This window comes from Ursus maritimus, unplaced genomic scaffold (genome assembly GCF_017311325.1).
Source record: "Ursus maritimus isolate PB19 unplaced genomic scaffold, ASM1731132v1 scaffold_8, whole genome shotgun sequence".
Lineage (NCBI taxonomy): Eukaryota > Metazoa > Chordata > Mammalia > Carnivora > Ursidae > Ursus > Ursus maritimus.
The window spans coordinates 62,588,903-62,612,728 of NW_024426996.1; the positions used below are offsets into that span (position 1 = coordinate 62,588,903).

The window sequence follows — 23,826 nt, forward strand, 5'->3', positions numbered from 1 at the left end:
CGTCATCACGAAAACAAGCCTGTGCTGTAGCTACTGTTATATAATAAAATAAATTATATAATAACAAGGAAACAGGCTGTGGGTGAATGACCTGGCCAAGGACACAGAGTCAGGAAGGGTTCGTCAGAATAGGGATGAGAGGTTTTAATTCCCAAACTCTCTTGCCTTCTGCTATTACTTTTACAAAGAAATAACCTTACTGCTTAGGTTAAAAGACACTGAGATGGCAGAGCGAGTCTAATATAATTCTAAATGTCTCATTCATCCTACAACATCTAAATGATTCTATTACATCAAAGGACACTGTAAAAAGTACTTGAAAAGCAAATATTTAATCATAAAATCATAATCATAGTCTTTATATCTTTAGCTTTGTCAACATTCTATCATCTTTGTCTAAAAATAATTGTTCATTGTACGTTTCTTTGCAAGTGGGATCTAAGTTATCATGCAATGTTTTGATATTTAAAATATTTCTGAACCTAATTTAACATACTTGTGTTCAATGTAAACAAGACCTTAAGTTTTCACTTTCATTTTTCTTCTGACACTTTCTGCAAAAAAACACTGCATGCCCATTTTTCAAAAGAGGCCAAAACCATATGATTGGGAGAGATTTAAAGAGAGAAAAAAAAAGGCACACGGAAAGATCTGGTCAACCAGCTCAGGATGGAACACCTCCCCGGGTCTCCAGAGAGGCTGCAGAGGGGTCCATAAACCAGCAAATACCACCTGCCTATTATCTGCCTTAGAAAGGTGCATACCTTTGAAAGCGACAGAATTTAAGTCCGGTGTGGCACTTTCAGAAAATGGCATCAAAGGTTGGACCATAAATCTTTCTTATTCTCAAGTCACTGGACATTTAAGAGCAAAGATATTGATGGGCTCTTTCTCTCCTGTTCTTCTTCCTTGTAACAGATGTATGATTCATGGATTGCCTTTAGTGGTCCCCATTTTCATCTTATTACTTTTTCTTTGCTTCTGCTTTCTGACAGCTCTGAAAAACAAGGTGCTAAATTATTTTGTAGAATAAGCATAGTTAATTATATAATTATGTTGGAATTTAATTAACCAGCTGACCAAATAAGAAAACACAAGGAAAAGAATTTACTGTATAATAAGCATAAATCCTCAGGATCCTAACCATAACAACAAGGAGACAGTCAGAGGCCTGACTAAGCAAAATGCTTGAGTGAAGAAATTTCTTTAAAGACGGTTAACTACAGATTTATTGGGGACAAACCCACCACACCGGTAAACAGTCAAGCCAGGAGAAACCACTGCTGTGCGGAACCGTACGGTATCCTCTAGCCGGCATGTGGCAACCGAGCACCTGGGATGTGGTGAGAACGAGTTAAAAATGCTCTAAATGTAAAATATACACCAGATGTTGAAGAAAGAATGCAAAATATCTTGTCAATGATTTTTTATGTTGATTGTGTGTTCAAATAATATTTGGGATATATATTATTTAAATTTTAAAAATAGTAAAGCCAATGAGTGAGGAGGGTGTTTTTGCTATTGTTTTGGTCTTAGTACATCTGTACTGCTCAGCTCAGCACTTCAATCTCCAAATCCCTGAACTACATTTTTCAGGAAAAGGACCGATACGATACATTTGCCGTTAGCAGAGGCAGAGAAATGAAACAGCACAATGGAAAAATGGACAACGCTTATAGAGGCCCATTTTATAAGCCCTACAGCTAATTTTCCTTTCTTCAGTGGGTCTAAAAGTCTGGACAAGTGCCACACAGGTTGTCCTCATTTTGTGGTCTTTGTCTTCTTGAAAGACTAGCTTCACAACGAACGAGTTGGAACTCACACTCTAAAGAAACTAAACCACAGCAGAACAAAACAGATCCTTAGCTTCTGGCGCTCTCTGAACTAAGTCACAGACGCTCTACAGCTGAGAAAGATGACTGGACTGTTCACTCACTTTCTCCAAGCTAGCAGAATCATGCCATTTATCATATGGCGAACCGAGGAAAGGGCTGGGGCTGCCGGCACCGGCCAACCTGGAAAATCCCTAAGGGTACCCAGAGATATCAGTCATTAGATTCACTTCTCCTAATCTGCAAGTCCTGGGGAAAAGCTTACTCTTGATCTTCCCAGGACCAAAATCTGGGATTCATAAACAGAATATAATCCCTCCGTGGAGCTACCTGTGGCCTCACTTTTTGTTCACACAACATACGTATTAAGTGCTGGGAATACAAAATGAGTGGGCATCATCTGACTCCAAGGATCTGGGAGACTGAGACAAGGTAGATGTCACCTTTCATTTTCCTTCCCCCAACTGCCTTTTGGGGAAGAAACAGAGGCTATGAAATCCTCCAATGAGAAGTAGCAGAGCCAGCTTGATTCTAGAACCTATGCTCTTAATTACCTTGATACTATATACTCTGCTATAAATTATTCAGATATGTAATGTGCTAAGCATTTGGAATCACTAAACAAATATTAGCTATTATTAGTAGCACCACATGACTATTCTTCAGAATTCTGCTTGACAACTTTCCATTTTTCTATATTTAGATTTTGGATTATAGATTGGGATAACCTATCGGTTCAAAAATAAAACAAATACCACAGCCATCTTTATACTCTTCTGTGTACGTTATATAATTCTCCTTTCCCTCCAGCCATTATCTTAAGAGGGCTAATGTCCTGATAAGTGATGATTTAGCAAATTTAATGAAGTATAATCTCTTGATGACACAGTCAATGGAGCTGTGTGTGCCTGTATACAAAATTTAAACACATTTTCTTTGGCTTTTCCACTTACAAGAAGAACTAGACATGAACTAGACCTCACTAGAGGACATAGTAAACAAAAGCAGAAGAAAATATTCATTTTAATATGAATAAACAAACTTTTCAGAGATAAAGTCTTTCAACGGAGTATAAATTGAACTGCTTGAGTATAAATCAATTCATTGTTTGTTTTGCCTTAAAATTGAATTGACCTAGTATTTGTCCTCTAAATTATAGGTATTTATGTCATGATAAAAACGATTAACCACAAGAGGGAGCCAGAACCATTCCAGTTCAGGGGCAAAGGCAAATTAAACTCAAGAAAAACAAGTTAATAGAAGGCGGCTGTGAAGTGTCTTTTATGCCATATATGCTAAAAAGACAATTAGAATTATTTTTTACTATTGTAAAAGGGAAAAAAAATTGTGCCTTATCAATTTCATTAGGAAAAATTTTTGAAAGCAATACCTGAAGATAACTGTTCATACGAGTTTAGGAGTCTTTTCTGAGAGAAAAAAGTAATACTATTTAAGACTTACCAGGTATATCACATCCTAATGGATTTGCTCCTTGAATTAAACTTGATAAAATCTAATACTAAATGGTTTCCTCCAATGAAAACAATAGAATACCACCAAGCCAACTAGCCCAGGCTACAGGGGACCAACAAAGAGCCTAAAATACATTACCAAAATGCAAATTCACTTTCCCTGTATCATAAGATCACAGACTCAAAGTCCGAGCATGTCACTAACGCTGTTTACATCCAGAATTACCCTGTACTTGGTGCAACAATCCCACACCAATAGTTTATTAGGTGGTCCTCTAGTCTTAAAGGTTTCTAAGAAAAAATCTTTTATGAGATTCTTCTATATACTTCTTAATTTAGAAACTTCCATTTCTACCCTGGATTACTTAGTGGAAATAATTGTTTAAAGTAAATTTGATGAAAAGTAATGGAAAAATAAAACAGAAGGCCGAATTCAAATGACTGGGCCTTAATGGGAAAAACTAATTGCCACTGACCAAAAAAATGAATAACAGAAAAGAATTCTAATACAATCATAAATAGTTACAATAACATCAGATATTTCTAATACTAAGAATTTTTTTTTTTATCACAAGTCGTAAGATAGCTCAAAAATTTATGCTGATCCCAATTCGCACATAATGTTAAATTTGGCTATCTGGTTTTCATAACAATAAAACAAGAAGACTCAATAACTGTCATCCCTTTTAGTTTTGGTTTTTTTTTTTTAATGTAATCATTCAAATGAGCCCAGTATAACTTTGCTCTGATAACCAACACCAAATATTGGTGGAAGAAGTGAAAATAAGCATAGGAAAAAAATGGTAAAAATTAAAATTTTACGTATCTAAATAGTCAATGTTTTTTTGAAGTCTGATATAATTTAAAGAGATAACTCCTTTTCCGATGTGTTCACCGTAGGATTACACACTACCTTCCACCTGAAATGCCTTCTCCAGCCTTGCCTGCTGTCACGTGTCTGCATCTGGCCTGTCCTGACTTAAATATCACGTCCGTCAATAAAGGCTGGACTCTCTCTACACAAATTATAATTTCACATGAACCATAGGAGATAAAAAGTTAATCAATGTCTACCTTATACTTTGGTGATTTTCATGTCTCACCTGTAAAATGTTAAGCTCTTTCACTCATCTTCGCGCCCCCCCGCCCCCCATCTATGCAAACAATAAATAACAGTAAAAACAGCAAATAATTCAGCACTTCTGAATCCTCTATTGCATACTTTTGTGGAGGACTGCTTTACACAAATCACACAAGGCAAACTTTTTTCTAGGCAATAAAAGAATTCAACTCACTTGTTCACTTTCTTAGATGTGGCGATCTTAGGACAAGTACTACGTTTGTGGTCTAATTGACCACAAATGAAGCAGCCATCTCTAGGGCCCCCGCAAGAATGATCTGGAAGAGCACAGTGACTACAAATGCTACAGTGGATCCAGGCTATAAAATAAAAATTAAGTTTTAGAAGAAGTTCATTTAATATACTTTTTCATTTGATCAACCTTTATGACAGGGAAGCATGGATAGTGTTTACCTCAAATATCGTGACCAGTTTGCATAGCTGGTTATAATTTGGCTAAAGATGCCAAGGTTAAGAGGCTGGAATCCCACATAAAGCAACTAATTTCTTTCTGATACATGGCAACTGATGCAGCCCTTCTTCAATGAGTCATGAGCCGAGAGCCACTGACACAATGGGGGCTGGCTGAGTGACACCAAGTCCTATTAAAATGAGCCAAGCCAAATGCCACACAGAAACAGGTTACAAATGTCTCCCTATGAAGGAGAGAGCATGTATTTTGGTAACTGCAAAAATTAAAAAGCAAGTAAAATCAATGTAGATCCCTATATTAATTTTTTTCTCTTATAAATACAATTAAATAGGGGCGCCTGGGTGGCTCAGTCGTTAAGCGTCTGCCTCCGGCTCAGGGCGTGATCCCGGCGTTCTGGGATCGAGCCCCACATCAGGCTCCTTCGCTGGGAGCCTGCTTCTGCCTCTCCCACTCCCCCTGCTTGTGTTCCCTCTCTCGCTGGCTGTCTCTCTCTGTCAAATTAATAAATAAAAGCTTAAAATAAAATAAATAAATAAATAAATAAATACAATTAAATAAAAATCCCATTTAGGTGAAGAAAAACTCTGAAATGTTTCCATAGGATCTCAAACACTAAGTCTAAATACTTACACGGTTTTACACACTTTTTGCAGAGAAAGCAATGGTTCCATTTCCTGCCATCCTACAAAAATAATTTTTAAATTATGTTTAATGTATCATTAAAAATCAAGTTCCACAATTAAAAATTAAAATGTCTTATTAAAATCTGTGTAAATTATTCATTCCTTATTTCTCACTTTCCTGGGCTTCACAATTAAATACTTTGATTTTAATCTATGCATTTCTCCACTCAACTCAAATGCTCTCCTTGATGGGCCCCAATTTCCTTAACTGGAAAACTAGGGGATTTATCTACATGATCTTGAAAGTCCACCAGTTCAAGCAACCCAATCTGCACAAAGAAGGACTTGATGAAAATTTCAAGAGAATTAATGATTCATAACTTTTACGTGTCTATGCAGCATAATCCTTAATGAAATTCCTATTTGAGAACTTTAGATAATTTAAAAAGATACAGATTATAGGGGTACTGTTTGGGTAATGTTAAATCTGTGAAATAAAACGACCTAGAGAAGTATATAAGACACTTACATGTCCAGTTTAATGAGTATTATAAAGTACACACTGATGAATCCCAACAGGTCAAGAGAATACTGTCAGCCCCCTAGACACTCCCCCAGGTGGCCCTTCCCAGTCCCCCACCGAGTAACACCTACTCTGGTTTCTGTGGTGGTCACTTCCTTGCTTTTGTTTATTTTTACCACTTATGTGTGTATCTCTAAATAATAAAGTTTTGTTTTCCTCATTTTGAGCCTTATAAAAATGACGTGGGCATAATTTTTTTAAAATAAAGAACACAGAGAATATCTAAGCTGATTGAAAACACAAGTAATCAGATGTGCTACCACAGTTAAAAATAAATATAACCAATAACAAAATTGTAAAGTTTTGAAAAATGTACTTTATGATAAGTTATAAAAATACAGCCTTTCCTTTGGGGAATCACTTGTGCACATTAGCCTAACTAAACTTGACTCGTTCTTTCTGACTGGATTTAGTTAAAATAAACAGGCCACCTTAAGGGCTATCCCACCTCCTTGAAACAATAAGTAGGAGGTATGTCCCTATAGTCCTTCCTGATCTGTAAAACTTGGAGAGTACCTATCTACTAGGGCTTTGTGCGGAGTGACTGAGTTAATCCATGTACAGCCCTTAGAAAACGTCCTGCCACATCAAAAGTGCACAGTATATGTTATTATTTTATCAGAATAGGGATGGTGTCTCGTAGTTCAGCTCCTTATTTGAAACACCTCAATTTTACCCTCAACAAAGTTTAGCACTCACTTCATGCCTTATTTGAAATACTCCTGATTCTAGCAGTCACCCAGTACTTCACATAAAAGTGAATTTAGGGGCGCCTGGGTGGCTCAGTCAATTAAGCATCTGCCTTCAGCTCAGGTCATGATCATGGGGTCCTGGGATCGAGCCCTGTGTCCCCCACATAGGACTCCCTGCTCAGTGGGGGGGAGCCTGCTTCTCAGTCTACCTCTGCCCCTCCCCACCCCCTCACCCCCACTTATGTTCTCACTTGCTCCAATAAATAAAATCTTTTAAAAAAAAAAGTGAATTCAAATAACTGTTAATAATGATGGAGGCACCTATTTTTAAAGCCTGTTGTACTTTATTATTAGAAATAAAATATTGTATTAAAGTATAATTAGTAAATGATAATACAGTAATACAAATTACAATATTATTAAAATAACATTGGGGCGCCTGGGTGCCTCAGATGGTTAAGCGTCTGCCTTCAGCTGGGGTCATGATCCCAGGGTCCTGGGGGATCGAGTCTGCATCAGGCTCCCTGCTCAGCGGGGAGTCTGCTGCTCCCTCTCCCTCTGCCCCTCCCCCCAACTTGTGTGCACACACGCTCGCACTCTCTCTCTCTAATAAAATCTTTAAAAAAAAAAAAAAGCTTAAGCAAAAGTAATGAAACGAGTAAGCTAAAATAAAATGAATATATATGAATAAAAATGCGTTCTACAGAAACCTGTACCTTGGAGGTGCAAGAATTACAGTGCTCACAGTGTTGATTCTCTAGGGAAATGTATCGTTGACACGAAGCACAAAATCTGAGGAGGAAAGAAAGACTTAAATCAGCTGCATATTTTCAAGAAGATTCAAAGAGCAGATAAATGGCACTTGTTACAAAAATTGAGTGTAATCCAAATTCAACTCAAAATTATAGACCAAATGTAAAGGTAGCAGAAGAACTATATGAGTCAATATTAAAAGCATTTTGATGTTGGATATATGGAACTTTATTCTCAGTGACTCATGTATTTCAAGGCCTCACTAGGATCTTACCTGTACCCTTCTTCGCTAGGAAGGATTATTTTGTTGGGTGGAATATTGGTGAAAATACGCACAGGAGACTGTTTTCGACCTGTCTTCCCATGTTTATAAAGTGCGTGATTATCATAATCTACCTAGAAAGTTTAAAAAAATTGAAAAAGAAAATTTACTCAAAGGAGTCAATATCTATGAAGATTCTTTAACCAATAAAGAATAAGCTGGTGCCAAGAGAGGAGTTAAAACAAAGTATTTAAGAAGAAATTCTTAAAAGCAAGAGTTTGCTTATTAATCAACAGACAGAGGCCTCTGTGGTGGTGAAATTTCATTATAGAAAAGGTAAACTTTGTTATGATAAATTATATTGCCTGGTCTTAAGAGAACAACTGTAATCTTTTATCCAATACAATAGACTTCACCAGAAGGCCTATTACGGAACTAAGAATTCGGCTTTTGTAGCTCATAGAATTCCACCCTTGAAGGTGTGTGACGACTTGGCGGGGGTTTTCATTTTTGTGTGTGAGATCGGCTACTTGTCAGTTCGCAGGTCACCGAGTCTCAGCACTGCCATACTCCAACCCCCCACCATTCGTCATCTGACCTCTCACGTCCTGGCTGAGCACAGATTTGGGGACCAGAGAGTGGCTCTGCCACTCACCTGTTGTGCTGTGAGGCAAATTTACATAATTCTCACCTGAAAAAGGAGGTTACTGAGCCCTGCCTCAGAGATGCTGGGAAGGAAGGTTATGGGAGACAATGTGTGTACAAGGCCAAGTTCAGGGCCTGGCATACAGTAGAGACAGGAAGATGCAGATGAAGAGAGAGATTCACAACGACAGCTGACTATTTCGAACATTTGCCTCTCCTCAGGACCCCTACACCTCAGCTTTCAGCCGTGGCAGATCACCTTGAAAGAAAGCGGGAGCTAACAGGCTCAACGTCTATTAGCTTCTTGCTCTCGTCTCCTTCTCCAACCTCTGTGCTATCCATACACATTCTCACTTTGGTTTTAAGCCTGCTCTGAATCCACCTGGTCACTACGACCATCTTTCTTTAGATCAGTAATTCTCCGAGTGCGGGGTCTGGGTCAGCAACATCGGCATCGCCCCTGAGATCTTGTTAGAAAAGCACATTCTCACCCCATCAAAGGACCTAATAAAACAGAAGCTCTTGGGGGTTAGGTCCCGCAATCTGTATTCTTAACAAGCCCTCCTGGCACACTGAAGTTTGAGAACCATTGTTCTAGATTGTCCATAAGAATACCGTGAGATTTTTATGAAGTCAGTATGGGTACAGCCCAACTTTCAAATAAGTTATCATGAATTGTTTAGATTCTAAACAAGAATACACTTAAGAATTTTTCAGAAGAACTGGCTTGCAAGCTAGCTCTATTAAATAAGCAAAGCACAACAATGTAATAAGGACTTACTGACAATGGAGAGGGCTCTAATGAGAAATTCCTAAGCTCTCCGTGTGGCCCTGCCCACAGCTACCACATTCACAGGCGAGCAAGTTCAGGAAGACAGAAGACGCTCAACAAGCTTTAGCAGTGAGGGGAAAAGTAAGTGCCATACGAGGAGACCCAGCCAGATAAGGGGCAGTGTGGGGAAAAAAACAAAAAACAAACCCCCCCCCCGGGGGTTCTGGTTAACCGTCAGCACGGTGAGTCCACGGTCTAGCCAACTGCGAAAGCTGGTGCGGGCTCGCGGCCGCCCTGTACGGAAATGTAATATCATAACAGGCAAAGGATGAGGTCAGATCACATGTGACGCTCTGCGTTCAGTCACTGCATGTGAAGGGAGACCCTGATAAAACCAGTTCGTTTCCACCAAAAGTAATGAGAATGAAGAGGATCTGTCGTTTAACATTTTGGGGGTGTTTATTCAGAAAAGCGCAAGCTGGGAGGATCTGATAGCTACTTTATAACTGAAGGGGGTGTCGGTGGAATCGAAATTAGACTTAGCCTTCACTGCTTTGGAGAACAGAAGTAGGACCAATGGTTAGAAGTTAATAGGGAGCATATTTTATCTCAATATGAGAAAATTTTCTAACGATTAGAGCTATTAAATAAATTGAGTTGCCTTGTAAGGCTGCAGGACTTTGCTCACTGAAAGCATTCAAGTGAGGCCGGGTGACGGCTTGTCATGAATTTAGTGGAGAGGATTATTACGGTGGGAAGTCAGCCTACGTTACACCCCTAATGGTTCTTTCCAACTTTAAAATTCTATGAATATATGTCACCTATTAGAGGCTAAGATACAAAAGCAGATTTTACTTCAAAATCACCTTAAAATATTACCATAAGTAGTTTTTTAAAAAGATGATTTAAATTAATAATTTTTCCCTAATGCACTCCTCTATGTATTTAATAAATATAGAACATTTAATTAAATTCAACAAAGATATTTTGAACATTTATGAGTGTCATAAGAAAAAAAAATTCTTCCCCGGAGAACCTTTTGAAGATCTACAAATGTTGGAAAAGAGGGCCTTAGAAGGATTTCCGGTAAATGGAATATTCCGTGCAATACAATAGATAGCAGATGGAAGAGAGGGAAAGAAAGAACAATCTCTTTACGGTTACCCAAGGAGCCGGAGAATGTATGTGTCAGGAAGGTGGTTGATTGCTTGATTTTGCATAACCTAATTGAGATTATTATTATTTTTAAATGCGGGTTTGTTGTGCTAATTAACTATAAACATATGGTATGTAAAACGCATGCTGCTAGGGTAAATTAATGTACCTCTAACATACATCCATATTTCATAGCTTCCTCCACACAAATAAACGTCCTATGGAAACGCTGTAAAGCAAACACAATTTTGCAAATTGCGTATCACTAGTGGTAGAGCTGATACACCATTTTCCCATCATTATCTCTGACATTTCACTCACAATGATGATGAGAGGCATTTTCAAATAGAAAATTTCTCCCATGGAACTGATTAATGTGATGAAGTACTGTATAGAAATGAGGGAAAGCACAGAATCTCTGCAATTCTTAACTTTTAATTTTATCTATACGCAAATTTCTCCTGTGACATGAGACTGAAACCAGTTATACGGAAACCAAGACGTTCACGTCAACAGACATTTATTTGCACCTACTATGTTCTAGGTATCTGGCTGGGAAACAAAGATGAAATAAGACAGAGTACTTGTATTTCCCTAACTCCCTTGGGATTGTGTTCTACTTGGTTTCAGTGCATCAAAAGATCGCCATCAGCCAACTTCCACCAGAGCAAAAAGGTCTTTTAGTCATATTCCCCATTTCCCATGTACCTCTTATTTAAAATTATATCTATATCTATGTATATTATCTATCTGTATTATTCCCCTTGTCACTCCAAACCCATTAAATGTTTGTGTTTATTACACATCAAGTTTAAGAATTTCAGTTGTCATCTTGTCATGTGCAATCACTTGTCAGAAATTCCTGTCAAAATATCTTCACTTCTGAACATGAAACTAACCTCGAAAAACAGTTTTCTACACAGGATGATTTTTTAAGGGATAGCTTTAAAAAAAAAAAACAAAAAAAACAAAGCTCTACTTTTAACAATCCAGACAAATGTCCCGGATTAAGTAGAAACAAGAGATCATAGCATGTTCCCAGTGGAAGGGAAGTCAGGCGATCTAGTTCAGATACGGTAAATATAGGACCTAAATGTCACCAGACCCCTGACGGGGCCCCCGGCACAGACATCACTAATCAATCACACACTACTCCCCACCCCTGAACCTGGTATTCTCGACAAATTCGCCAGAAGTCACTACCAATTTATCAGGCTTACTACTAAAGCACTAAAAGTGAAACTTATCTGCCATCTCTTTCCTGATTCAATCATTTTATTTTATAGGTAAGGAAACAGAGGCCAGGAAAGATAAACTGACTTCTCCCTCTTAAGATTAAAGAGCCTCTAAAAGGCAGTGTGCTTGGGCTCATACATCTGACTCTGGGTCAAAATTTCTTTTCATCATCACGTCCTTCCTTTCTAATCTGCCCTTAATAAAACTCTCGCTTTCCTAGGTCTTTGATGACTATTTTATTCTGTACTCATCAAGTGCTTTATCACTGAAGAGTCTACATAATTTATATTTTATGAAGATCTGCCGCACTTCTGCCTCCCTCTTACCTGAAAAGTCTTTCAAAAAAAGAGATTTAGTGATTTTAGGTTTTTTACTGCATTGTGGTTTTGGGGCTTATAATCATCTTAGGCAATGTGAGAAGGAAGGTCTAATCAAGGTCTATGGCAAGAGACCTGTGAAGGAGGACAAGAGACTTTCAAATTTTTCATTTGATGAAGGCAGCTAATATACAAGAAAAGAAATTACCACAAAGTAAGGTTAAAATAGAAAGAGAAAGAAAAGGAAGAAAGCACAAGTTTCAGAAAGGATAATAATAATAATAAATCCAGAGAAACTTTCAAAAAGAAAGAAATTAAGAAAAGAATGAAAGACAAATCATCAAGGTGAGGTACGACAAGTAAGGTTTATAAACACAATAGGAGATATGGTGAAATCAGTTTCTCCAACTGAGCGTGCAATGGGCAGCAGTGTTCTTATCTTCAGTAGAAATCAGAAAAAGCTCTGTTTTGTTTCACAAATTTTATTCTAGTTTTTCCTTTCAAAGTTTGGCTTTCTCTTTACTCAAAAGACTGCTCTTCACCTTGTCTGATACCCTGTCTGATAAGGCCTACCCAGAAACTTTTTTCACCAATACACGGAATTGTATAATTATCTTTAATAAGCTTGGACCTTGGAACTATTTCTCAAAACTGAGACTCCAGTATTTCCACAAGTTCCTTTCTCGTAACACAGACCGTCGAAACAAGCCATGGCTGGTTTCTCCACGTGAACCTCTCTCGTCCACTCTACTCTGGATCTGCCTGCCTTCTTTGGCCTTCTCGCCATTTCAAACGGTTGCCCGCAGTGAAAACTCATTTCTAAATGTGCATGGAACAGTTTTCTGAGGGACCTTATGTTTTGCAATTTCAATGTTTCACATACCGTACAAAAAAAAAAAAAAAAAAAAGCCCCAAAGAAGAGTTTTACCCACATCCAGGGACTATTTGAATGGTCTCAACAATGCGGAGAGCAATAACCTTTAGTCTACATTTGCCGTGTGTTCAGGACAAGGTTAAGCCTTTTCATGTACTGTCTCATATAATTCCTAAAACCTTATGAGGCAGGTGTGTTATTACTCTGCTCACTTAACAGGTCACATGACCTGCAGAGAGTTAGATAAAATGTGTAGGCCTCACTAGTAAGTGGCAGCACCAGGATTAAAACCCAGTTCCTTTTCAACTCCGGAGTACACGCTGTTTTTCATTCAACATGTACAAAGCACCTGCTCTGTGCCTGACACTGTACTAGACGTGCTAGACGACGATTTGCTGTCAAAGACAGCAGGCACTCCTGCCAACGGAAAACAGTTTACTTAGTTAATGTCTTTAGGATACGTCCGCTATCTCTGCACTGCAAATGCCAATAATAGAAGTGCCCCCAGACAAGAAACAGAACACTATGTGCTCTGAAAAAGGAAAGTAAACCAGCTTTGGGAAGAATTATGATGTGGATTGTACCTAAGGCCGAGCTCAAGAAGTCAAGGTTAAAATGGCTTGTGCTATAAACGTTGGAAAGGAACTGGTATATGGTTCAGTAGCCATAAAAATGTCCATTAAATTTGATAACGTAATTTTTGGAATTCTATTTCAGTTTTGGAAATTTATCTTAAAGAAGTTATATAAATACGGAAAAAATTATGTGAATAAGAAATGTTCATGGCAGTGTTATTTATAGTACCTTAAAGGTGGAAGCAACCTGTGTGTCTAAGAAAAAAAATGCTAACAATTGATAATATAACCTGCTAATGAAATAATTTAAAGTGATTTAAAGGAGGTGGCTGGGAGGCTCAGTTGGTTAAGCGTCTGCCTTCAGCTCAGGTCATGATCCCAGGGTCCTGGGATTGAGCCCCGCATTGGGCTCCCTGCTCAGTGGGGAGCCTGCTTCTCCCTCTCCTGCTCACCCTGCTTGTGCTCTCTGTCAAATGAATAAAATCTTAAAAAAAAAATAAATAAAGTGATTAAAAGCATAAAGACTATGGAGCTACATTTAAAAATGTACATTTATATAAAACACAAGAAAGCAGAATTCAGATTCATCTGCTATGATTACAAACCTGTAAAATGTATCAAATTATGATATTTGCTACTTGGGGTGGAATCGCAGGTAGGGTCTGTCCTCTCATTTTTGGTAACATTGCTTCTTTCAGAATTTCTAGATAATTTTCACAATGGTAAATGCCTTCAAGATTAGAGAGATTAGATCCAAGTGCTAGCTTGGAACAAGTATGAAGATATTTTCAGTTCCAGGGCTGAAAAGCCTTCATCAAGGTAGTCCCTTGCTCAGAAAGCTCAAATAGAAAAATGTCATTACAAAAGAGGAAGCAGTGGCCACTTGGTGACCCCACACAGTGATAGTGACAAGGGGGTTAACTTCAGAACCCAAGGAAACGAATACAGGAAAGTGGACATTAAAGCAGAAAGAGTTGAGGGCAGAGATGGGAAGGAGGGCCAGTCAACTCCACCCTGAAATCAGCACACTCGCCCACACACACAGCCCTCAGCCTCTCTGCTTCTCTGCCACCTGCCACCTTGGACACACCTCCCTTCAGAGCTCCTGGCATCCTCTGAGTGGCACAGTAAAGTGTACTTGACATTCCACTGACCAGAAAAAGCGACTGACTTCTCTACAACCTCTGAACAGACAAAACTCCTGTTGATAACAATGAGTCGGGGGTCAGTTAGGTCAGTCGGTCTAAAACCTAGCTGCGCTGCAGATCACCTGGAAGCTTGGTAAAATGTGCTTCCTTGGGGCCTTACCCTCTAATTTTGATTTAGTAGGTTTATTTTGGTACCTAAGAATCTATATTTTTAATAAACACCCTAAGAATTACATTTAGGAACCTCTGGACTAAGCGATGTATGGCACAGTTTTAGTGTTTAATATAGCTTATGATATTTTCATTTCCAAAAATCGATGGATAGTCTGATCAGAATATTTATTTAAGCGGAATATCCATTCATCAACTGTGCCAGAAAACCGAGTATTTACTTACCTGGTAATCCAGCATGCAGAAGCTTGGAAAAAACTGACGGATTCGGGATTCAAAAAAATAAGGGAAAATCCAGAACATGGGTAGTTCTTTGTGACTGCTATCTAGTGGGTCACAACAGAGGAAAAGAAAGTAAGAAATCGATATTTAAAAAAAATAAAAGAGTTTTAACTGAAAGACTTCTAATATCGGGAGAAACTGCAATTGTTCAATGCACTTAAATCATACAAAAGAAGAGAATGTTTACCAGAGTGCCATTTATAACTTGACCTTTCCCAAAAGTCAATGGAAACGTCCTTTTACATCTAAACGCTGGTATAAAGTGTATGTAGAAGTAATCTTCACACGCATAACCACTATATTCTAGGTAAAGGCAAAGATATCACCACCGAAGTGGGAAATGAAAAGGAGCCTCACTTGGAAGCCCCAAGCTCGCTGTGATGTGGTGGCAGGAAGCATGGGCCAGAAGGCAGAAGGCCTTAGGTCAGGATCCCAGCTCTGCCACAACTCGTTATGTCCATTTTCAGGGATGGATCAATCTTTCCTGAAGCATGGGAGAGTCTTAAAAACAATCAAAATTAACTTCAGTGACAGACAGGGGATGTAGCTATTATTGACAGAGCACCTCGTACAGGCTGAGCCCAATGCCAGGTACTTTCTACATACTATCTCCTTACAGTAACTCCTAGAGTTAGACAGTCATAATCCCACTTTACAGACAGAGCAACTGAAGCCATAAGATTTAGGTAATTTGTTCAAGTTCATGCAACTAATAAGTGGTAGAACTGAAATTTAAGCCCACGGAGCTCTTCATTGCTTCCTCAATAACACTGACTTTATCCATTCTGGTAAGTGGACTTAAGAACTGAAAATAAGTGGAATACTTAACACCATGAGTCATGTTTCAGATTTCTTTTGCGTTCTGTCTCCAAAGCACACTATTTATGTAGCACAATTAAAGGAGAAGTTTGATCACCAATTCCTGACGCTCTTACAGTTTATCAATTTGCAAGCTGGAAACTAAAAAATGATTGTACCAACTAATTAGACAATTAATTAAATAAGATATTTTGAAGGCCTAAGGCACTTTAAACTGAGTAATAACCCCCAGCCACTAACCCACCTCTATCTATGTGGGTATCTATTTGTCACTGATAACCACTGTAAGCCTAGTGCATAGCGATCTTCCTACCCAAATCTTGGCATAGTTTAGAGCTCTGAGCCAGAGGCTGGGCACCCTCTTAGAGCTGTGGGCAAGACTTTAGGAACATTGAAATGTAAGATCCATGAGGGCAGGAATATGTGTCCGTCTGGTTCAGTACTCTACTTCCAGCACCTGAACGGTACCTGGTACACAGGGGCCACTCAGTAAACATTTATTGAATAAATGACAACAGTTTACTGCAATTCTTCATAATGTCCCCTTATGCTCACCTACAAGTCGTTGTGAGAACACGTGATTAGGATAATACAAAGTGTATCATGATAATGAAGTCTGCCACATTCTCAAATAAGCCTGTTTAAAAAAAAAAAAAAAACACAAGAACCCAAGACATGTATATTTTATCAGAGCTCTGATTCACTGAGCTCTGCTAATATTTGACAGGAAGTAGATACACAGATACATGTTTATTTTGCAGTAAGTAATAAATTACACACCTTGGCTTTGACCTTCTTTCCACATAGCAATTAACTTCTTGAATGTAACAGCCAGAGGTTCAACCAAGCCACCAAAAGGAGGATCTGTCACCATAATGACTCCCTCACCTTTATCTTCCTGTAAAAATGTTCTGCATACTTCAAGGGCAGCCTGGAACAAATAAAAATTCATTTCTAAATGAGGACTAGAGGGAGGCACTCCATCCTATTCAGAGAATGCGTTAGGCTCGGTCCCACTGTTTTCACTGAAGCTTCACCCATCCTGCCACCCCAGAGTCCCTCAGTGACATCCTGAAGCCTCTCTCATTCAGTCCCCAAGAGATTTTATCTTTTGGGTTCCTTGATAAGCGGGTTTTTAAAATTGCAAATTCAAGCACCATCACTATCAGAGGACTACACATTTCAAATGGTTAAATTAAAAAACTAAATTTAGTAACCTGAGAGAGAAAAACTCATTACCCATGAAGACTATCTAAAACGCTAAATTCAATCCCACAAACAGAAGCAGGGACTGAGCTAAACCACTGGAGACACAAAGACGAATAAGACCTATTTTTTTCCTGGCTGGTTTGTCTACCACGAGTTCAGTTTAATGAGAGCTACCCGTTACAAGTCACCTCCCACATGTTGCTAAGCGGCAGGTATGGATGGGACAGACGTGTTCGGACACGCACCGTAAGTACATGAATGAAAGTCCACAAATAGCCAAGCTTAGCCAGGCCACGAAACCAAGCTATTCACACATTTTCCCAACACACTAAGTGAAGTGCTTTCAGTAACTATAAAATTAACATTATGCACTGTCTAGGGTATTTATTATTTTCTGCTTCGGGAGAAGAGATAATAAGAGATATACCTATAATACGAACGCCAGTCTACTGACTTTGTAGTCGTTTTCAAGCACTCACCTATAAAAGCAAATCAACACAGTATACAAGATAGCCTAAGACTTTAAAGTTTAATGGCATTTTAAACTTTAATAAACCCATATGTACTTTAGAATAAAATATATATTGTCCTACTACTAAATCAATTTAGAAGACTCAATTGATGAGAGGAAAAATGACAACATCCTAATCCCCTTTCCCGAGGTGAGTCTTTATAAACTTCCTACTGGAAGTCCTACAGCGAGGGATGGCGTGTCAGGAAGGTTAATCATTTTTCAAGTGCTGCCTGGCACTTCCTTAACCTGCCTACATGAACAAGGACTTAAAGTACAGATGATGTTATTGAAAAACCTTCCAGTTCCTTAGACTTAGAAGTAGGAAAAGAAAATAAAGAAGTAAATGAAACCAAAACTCCTAGCCAAATTAAAAAACCTATGGACTCTGGGAAACAAACTGAGGGCTTCAGAGAGGAGGGGGGTGGGGGATTGGGGTAGGCCAGTGATAGGTATTAAGGAGGGCACATATTTCATGGAGCACTGGGTGTTATATGCAAACAATGAATCATGGAACACGGCATCAAAAACTAAGGATGTACTGTATGGTAACTAACATAACACAATAAAAAATTATTATTTAAAAAAAAACAAACAAACCAACAGAGTGTATTTGTTTCCAGGTAAGAATCAATCATGTGACATCCCGTCATGACCTGCTGAGGGTTCTAATGTTGACCACCTGTGGAAACCAGACGCTTGCTTGTGCCACCAGTGCTGAAGTGCCTTAACTCTTCCCTTCATCTCAATCATCACTAAAAAAGTGCTTGGTGCTTTATTATTTTTTTTTAGGATTTATTTATTTATTTATTTGAGAGAGAGAGAGAGAGTGAGAGCACGAGTGGGGGGAGGGAGAAGACAGAGAGAAGCAGACACCCTGCTGAGGGAGCAGCTCTCAGGGAGCCCGACACGGGGCTCGATCCCAGGACCCCAGGACCATGATCTGAGCCAAAGGCAGACACTTAATCAACTGAGCCACCCAGGCACCCCAAAAGTTCTTGGTAATTTAAATAAATATCTCCTGTACACGCTTCAACCTCCTTGACCATTAAGGCATATGACATTTTCTATTACCTGAAAGACTATATGGTTTTCTATGAGAAAATCCTGCACAGGGAACTCCTGCTTTTGAATCCAGTGGGCTGTGAAGTGCTAACGGGCCGCAACAGTGGCTCATAACCCCCAAAGCACCCCGCGCACCTCACAGGCGCCTGATAGACGCTTAAGTACTCGGTGATTGATTAGTAGATGGTAAGTCTCCATCGAAAACCTTGACTCAACAGATACTAAATTCATCCAAGACAATAGTTTTCTGCAGATCAATCCCTACTGCCGCAGTGCTAGGTAGAGGCTGCTCCTAGAATACAGAGAAAGGAAAGCCTGAGCTAGACGATTGTTTTCTTCTGGGAAAAATGAAGTAGAGCTCAGTCTTGGCAGCTTATTCCAACCATTATTCTAGAAACTTATAAGATAATGCCATAAGCTTCCAATTAAACTTAAGAAGAATTTCCTAGAAAAAAAGGTTAATTACGTGTTACATTCTTAAAATAGAAGCAACGGTTAGCCGACTGTTAGGTATTCAACCGTCCTTTCACTCTTATCTCACCATTACTGTTCAAGATAGAAAGCAAAATCATGGTATGGTATGAAAAACAAAGAAGCACATAAACAAACCCAACCCACTACTGCAGCATCTGGCAGTAATACAGACTCGGTTATTTCACCTACTCTGATGCCGGCCCTGTCTGCACGTCCCCTGGGCCACACCCCCTGAGCGTGAGGCCCCAGAGTTTCCAGAAGCCATATTGAATACCTCTCTACATCAATATTCCACCTGCCCCACCAACTCAACATTTCCAGCTTTCACTTCCAACCTTCCCTACCCTGTTCTGAAGAATGAAATACAAAGCCAGGCCAGACCACCAAGTCATCTTTGACTTCTCCCTCAGTACGCTTACTACCAAGTCTTCAGTGAAATGCCTTTGGAACCCACCTCTCTCTTTTCCCCGTCACCATTGGCCTAGCTGAGAAGTCCACTATCGTCTGTTGTCAAGTAAGTTTGCAATTCCTCTCTCTCACTCACACTCACCTAATCAGTTCTCAAATCCTAGAGATTATCAACCAAGTCAGCCCTTCAGGAAACTGAAGTATGTCTAATTCTAACTGCTCTTTATTTCAATACCTGGCTGTCACAGCTAAAAAACATATATATATATATATATATATATATATATATATGTATGTATGTATGTATATATCCCAATGCTGACTGAGTCTCATGGAAGGAGTGCATCATTGGCTAGACTGAATCAGGAGACTCATTTTCCAATCCCAACCAGCAATTCAGAATTTGTTTTCATTTCCTGGATACGTAGTTTTTTAGTTTTGCTTGGTTTTTGTTCTATCATTAGTTAACATCTTAAAACACAATATATACTTACACGTGGTTCACAGTTTTTGAAAAATTGATATACGTGCATAAATGGATATGTGCTTCAGGTGGTCCTGATGATTCCATACAGCTGCGGCCAACTTCCTGTCAGGTGTGATTACTTGGTTGGGTATAGTTTTTATTTTATAAGACAACTCGCAAAGAGCTCAATCTAGGAGAAGTATAAGCTCTGCTATGTTGTCTATTCATAGTGACATTACTAACATCATATTATTGAAAGAAGCTACCCCCTGCTACCCATGGACGGCCTCCCCCATTATCATCATCCCCCACCAGAGTGGTACATTTGCTGCAACTAATGAACCTACACTGACACATCATTATTATCCAGAGGTCACAGATTAGGGGTCACTATTTTTTTTTTTAAAGATTTTATTTATTTATTTGACAGAGAGAGAGACAGCCAGCGAGAGAGGGAACACAAGCAGGGGGAGTGGGAGAGGAAGAAGCAGGCTCATAGTGGAGGAGCCTGATGTGGGGCTCAATCCCATAATGCCAGGATCACGCCCTGAGCCGAAGGCAGACGCTTAACCACTGTGCCACCCAGGCACCCCTAGGGGTCACTATTGACCCTAATTTTTAAGAATTAGTTTAATAAAACTATAAATCCCCTTAACTGGACATGACATTTATCAGAGAGGTAGACATCAAACAACTAACCACAAAATTATTTAATTACAGTACCAGGCTACAAAGGAGAGCCTGACCTTGTCTGGGGGTCAGGGGAGGCCAGAGAAAGTGACTTGGAACAGAGCTTTGAAGGATGAGGTGAAGTTAACAAAACAAAATGAGACTAGAAGGCAGAGGAAACAGCATGGGCAAAAGCCCCCGTGGCAGAAAAGCCAGTCCCAGATGAAAGTCATACATCCGGAACATAAACACAAACCCCAGAGCAAGAATAAGAAGAGAGACTGGAGGGTGGCAGGGGTCAGATTGGGCAGAGCCCTGGGGGCCCTTGGTAAGAAAGTGGGTCTGTATCCAAAAAGCAGTGAAAAGTCACAAAAGAAGAATAGCACAATCACTTCTAGATGCTCAATACACCCTCAGTGGATGAAGAAAAATAAATGCCAATCAATAAATGGTAGAACAGCCATGATTTGATCTTGAGGGACTCTCAGAAAATAAGAAAGGAGGTACTCTGGATCTGTTCTTTCACAATAAGAAGGATAATGGTCATAATTCTTACCTTTCCATCAAAGAAGTGATGGTTAAACATGTTATAATGGCAAAAGCTATCTTCCATGTAAAACTGTGAATACCTGTAAAAGAATTTATTATGGTAGTTATTTGTCCAGTTATGGCTATTTAGTAAGTAAATACTAAACTTTAAAACTATGAAATCACACCTTTAATAAAAGCAATTTCATCATTCCTTAGTTTTTTGAAATAAAGAATACTTTTTCCCAAAATCTCAGGGAGTCACTAACAATGAATGAGTATCAAACTTAAATTATGTTCCCAAGTTAATAAGCCAGTGACAAAACTAGAGAACACTCACATATAAAATTCACACGTTCCATCAGACCACAGAATTATAGAGAAACAACGATATTACTGATAGATTGTTACGCAACTTGAGATGGGTTGGCAATTAAAATACATCTCTCATACTTACTAATTTCAAGAAAAACACTGAATCAACATTTCTGCTCAACAGCTGTTAATTATTTTCTTCTGTGGTTAACAAAAAAGAATATTTAATACAAAGCATTTCTTGTCTATTGCAGATTAGCTCAATAAAATATGCTTCTCAATATATAAGAAAAATAAGTATGTGCATTTCATATTTACTGAATTAGTGCCAGGAAAGAGAGATATTTATTTACTGATTGAACAATTTCATTCTTCTAAGATACTACTTTAAAATGCAATCAGAAATGAATGAGAGTACCAGCTTTGGGCATTAACATTTTATAAATTTTTGCTAATTTACTAAAAATTCATAGCACCTTATGGTTTAAATTTGCATTTATTTGATTTCTTACAAGATTGAGCCTTCCTTACTCCTTAATTGTATTTGTATGGTGTCTCTACGTCTTCCCCATTGTTAGCTCTTATTGAATTCTGAGTCTTTTGTATAATACAGAAACTTCTTTGTTATCACCATAGGATCCTAAACTTCCAAAATTTTGTTATAAACAGTTCACATACAAACCACACCATCTTTCTACAGAATTCATAACCTAGTGAAAAAAATCAGGGACACATGCTTACTTACACAACTTCTTTAACCAAATCGTGAGAGTGGCATTTCACTTCTATTTCTACTCCTCCCTTACTGTCCATAACTGACTTGCTACCATGGTGAGAATTTAGTCTAATGGACAGCCCTGCTTTATCCTCTTCATATTACACTATGGTTAAAAGTACAGGCTCTGGGGGTGCCTGAGTGATGCAGTCATTAAGCGTCTTCCTTCGGCTCAAAGCGTGATCCCAGCGTTCTAGGATCGAGCCCCACATCAGGCTCCTCCGCTAGGAGCCTGCTTCTTCCTCTCCCACTCCCCCTGCTTGTGTTCCCTCTCTCGCTGGCCGTCTCTGTCAAATAAATAAATAAAATCTTAAAAAAAAAAAAAAAAAAGGTACAGGCTCTGTAATCAGACGGTCTGGTTTCAAACACTGGGTCTTGGGGTGCCCGGGTGACTCAGTCGGTTAGGCATTCAACTCTTGATTTTGGCTCAGGTCATGACCTCAGGGTCGTGGAACTGAGCCCCACATAGGGCTCTGCACTCAGCCTGACCCTCTCCCACCCCTTCTTCTCCTCCCTGTGTTCACTCATGTTCTCCCTCTCTCAAGTAAAATAAAATCTTAAAAAAAAAAAAAACAACAAACCACTGGGTGTCTCACTTATTACCTATGTAACCTTGGTGAGCCTTGGTTTCTTCATCTACAAAATGGAAGAAATAGTAGTGTCTACTTCATAGGACCTGGTAAGTATAAGTGAGATAATATGTGTAAAGTGTTTAATACAAAGCAGCTACATATACTGAAATGTTAGGCATCGCTATTTTAATAAATATCAGCTATAAAGATGTATGTCTTAATGCCCCTCATATTAGGGAATTACGTTTATATCCAACCAAAATTTCTCCTCCTATAATCTAAACCCATTTCTTCCTGTTCTGTAGAGACAGAAGAACAGCTGTTCATTCCAAGTACAATGTCCCTTAATATCATTTGAGATACTGTTAGTATATCTGATTTCATAAAACATAAATTTGCACTGAATAAACAAAAGATTTTGGATAACTGAAAAATTCATTTGAACCATAGACTGTAACCTGATGAACATTCCAAAAACTGTGGGAAAATGTCAATTACCATTAATAAACAAATGTCTTTCTAATTAACTAAATTTCAAATAACTGATAATACAGATATATCAGTTATTTTATATATAGGTGTATCTCAATATTAGTACCATTGTGGATCAACTATCATTTGAGGATTTTCTTCTTTCTTGCATTGCTTTTAAGTATGAACAATGGAAAATACAATCCCTTTTAAAATATATTTCTACCCCCTCTCCATTTTTTTGTATTGTTTCTTGAAGACACAATAGTCATTTTTTAAAAATTAAAAAAGAGAATTTTATTTACATAAAATTCAGCACAGCACACTTGTCCAAAACATTCTGGGTAGCAATAGAGTCAGAGAGAGAAAAAAAGCCAGATTTCAGCTCTGAGTTTCCATCAAATACAAACAAGGGAGCATAATTTTTCGTATTTTAAATTATGAAAAATCACTGAACATTACCCTCTTAAAATGAAATTGGCCTCAAAGAATTATTCTCTCTATTGAATAAGGCAAACAAAACCAATCAGAAATGCATGCACTTGAAAACTGCAAAAGGACATTCATTTAATTTGGCCATTCATTCTCTTTAAATGAGA

General features: G+C 38.6%; 1 protein-coding gene across 3 annotated transcripts in view; it reads right to left on the reverse strand.

The window, feature by feature from the left end:
• Positions 1 to 313: 313 nt before the first annotated feature.
• The window catches only part of ZCCHC4 (zinc finger CCHC-type containing 4), a 45,720-nt gene continuing 22,207 nt past the window's right edge, over positions 314 to 23,826 (reverse strand). The window contains exons 6-13 of one of the 3 annotated variants that reach the window (XM_008685853.2): positions 21,123 to 21,195; positions 16,545 to 16,695; positions 14,889 to 14,989; positions 7,783 to 7,904; positions 7,472 to 7,547; positions 5,488 to 5,539; positions 4,600 to 4,744; positions 314 to 997 (exon numbers count right to left, since the gene is read on the reverse strand). In XM_008685853.2, the coding sequence (XP_008684075.2) occupies positions 928 to 997; positions 4,600 to 4,744; positions 5,488 to 5,539; positions 7,472 to 7,547; positions 7,783 to 7,904; positions 14,889 to 14,989; positions 16,545 to 16,695; positions 21,123 to 21,195 (790 nt within the window). In that variant the 3' untranslated portion in view covers positions 314 to 927. Of the gene's footprint in view, positions 998 to 4,599; positions 4,745 to 5,487; positions 5,540 to 7,471; positions 7,548 to 7,782; positions 7,905 to 14,888; positions 14,990 to 16,544; positions 16,696 to 21,122; positions 21,196 to 23,826 lie in introns of those variants that run through there. The other 2 variants (XM_040625326.1, XR_005833532.1) reach the window with 2 other exon arrangements.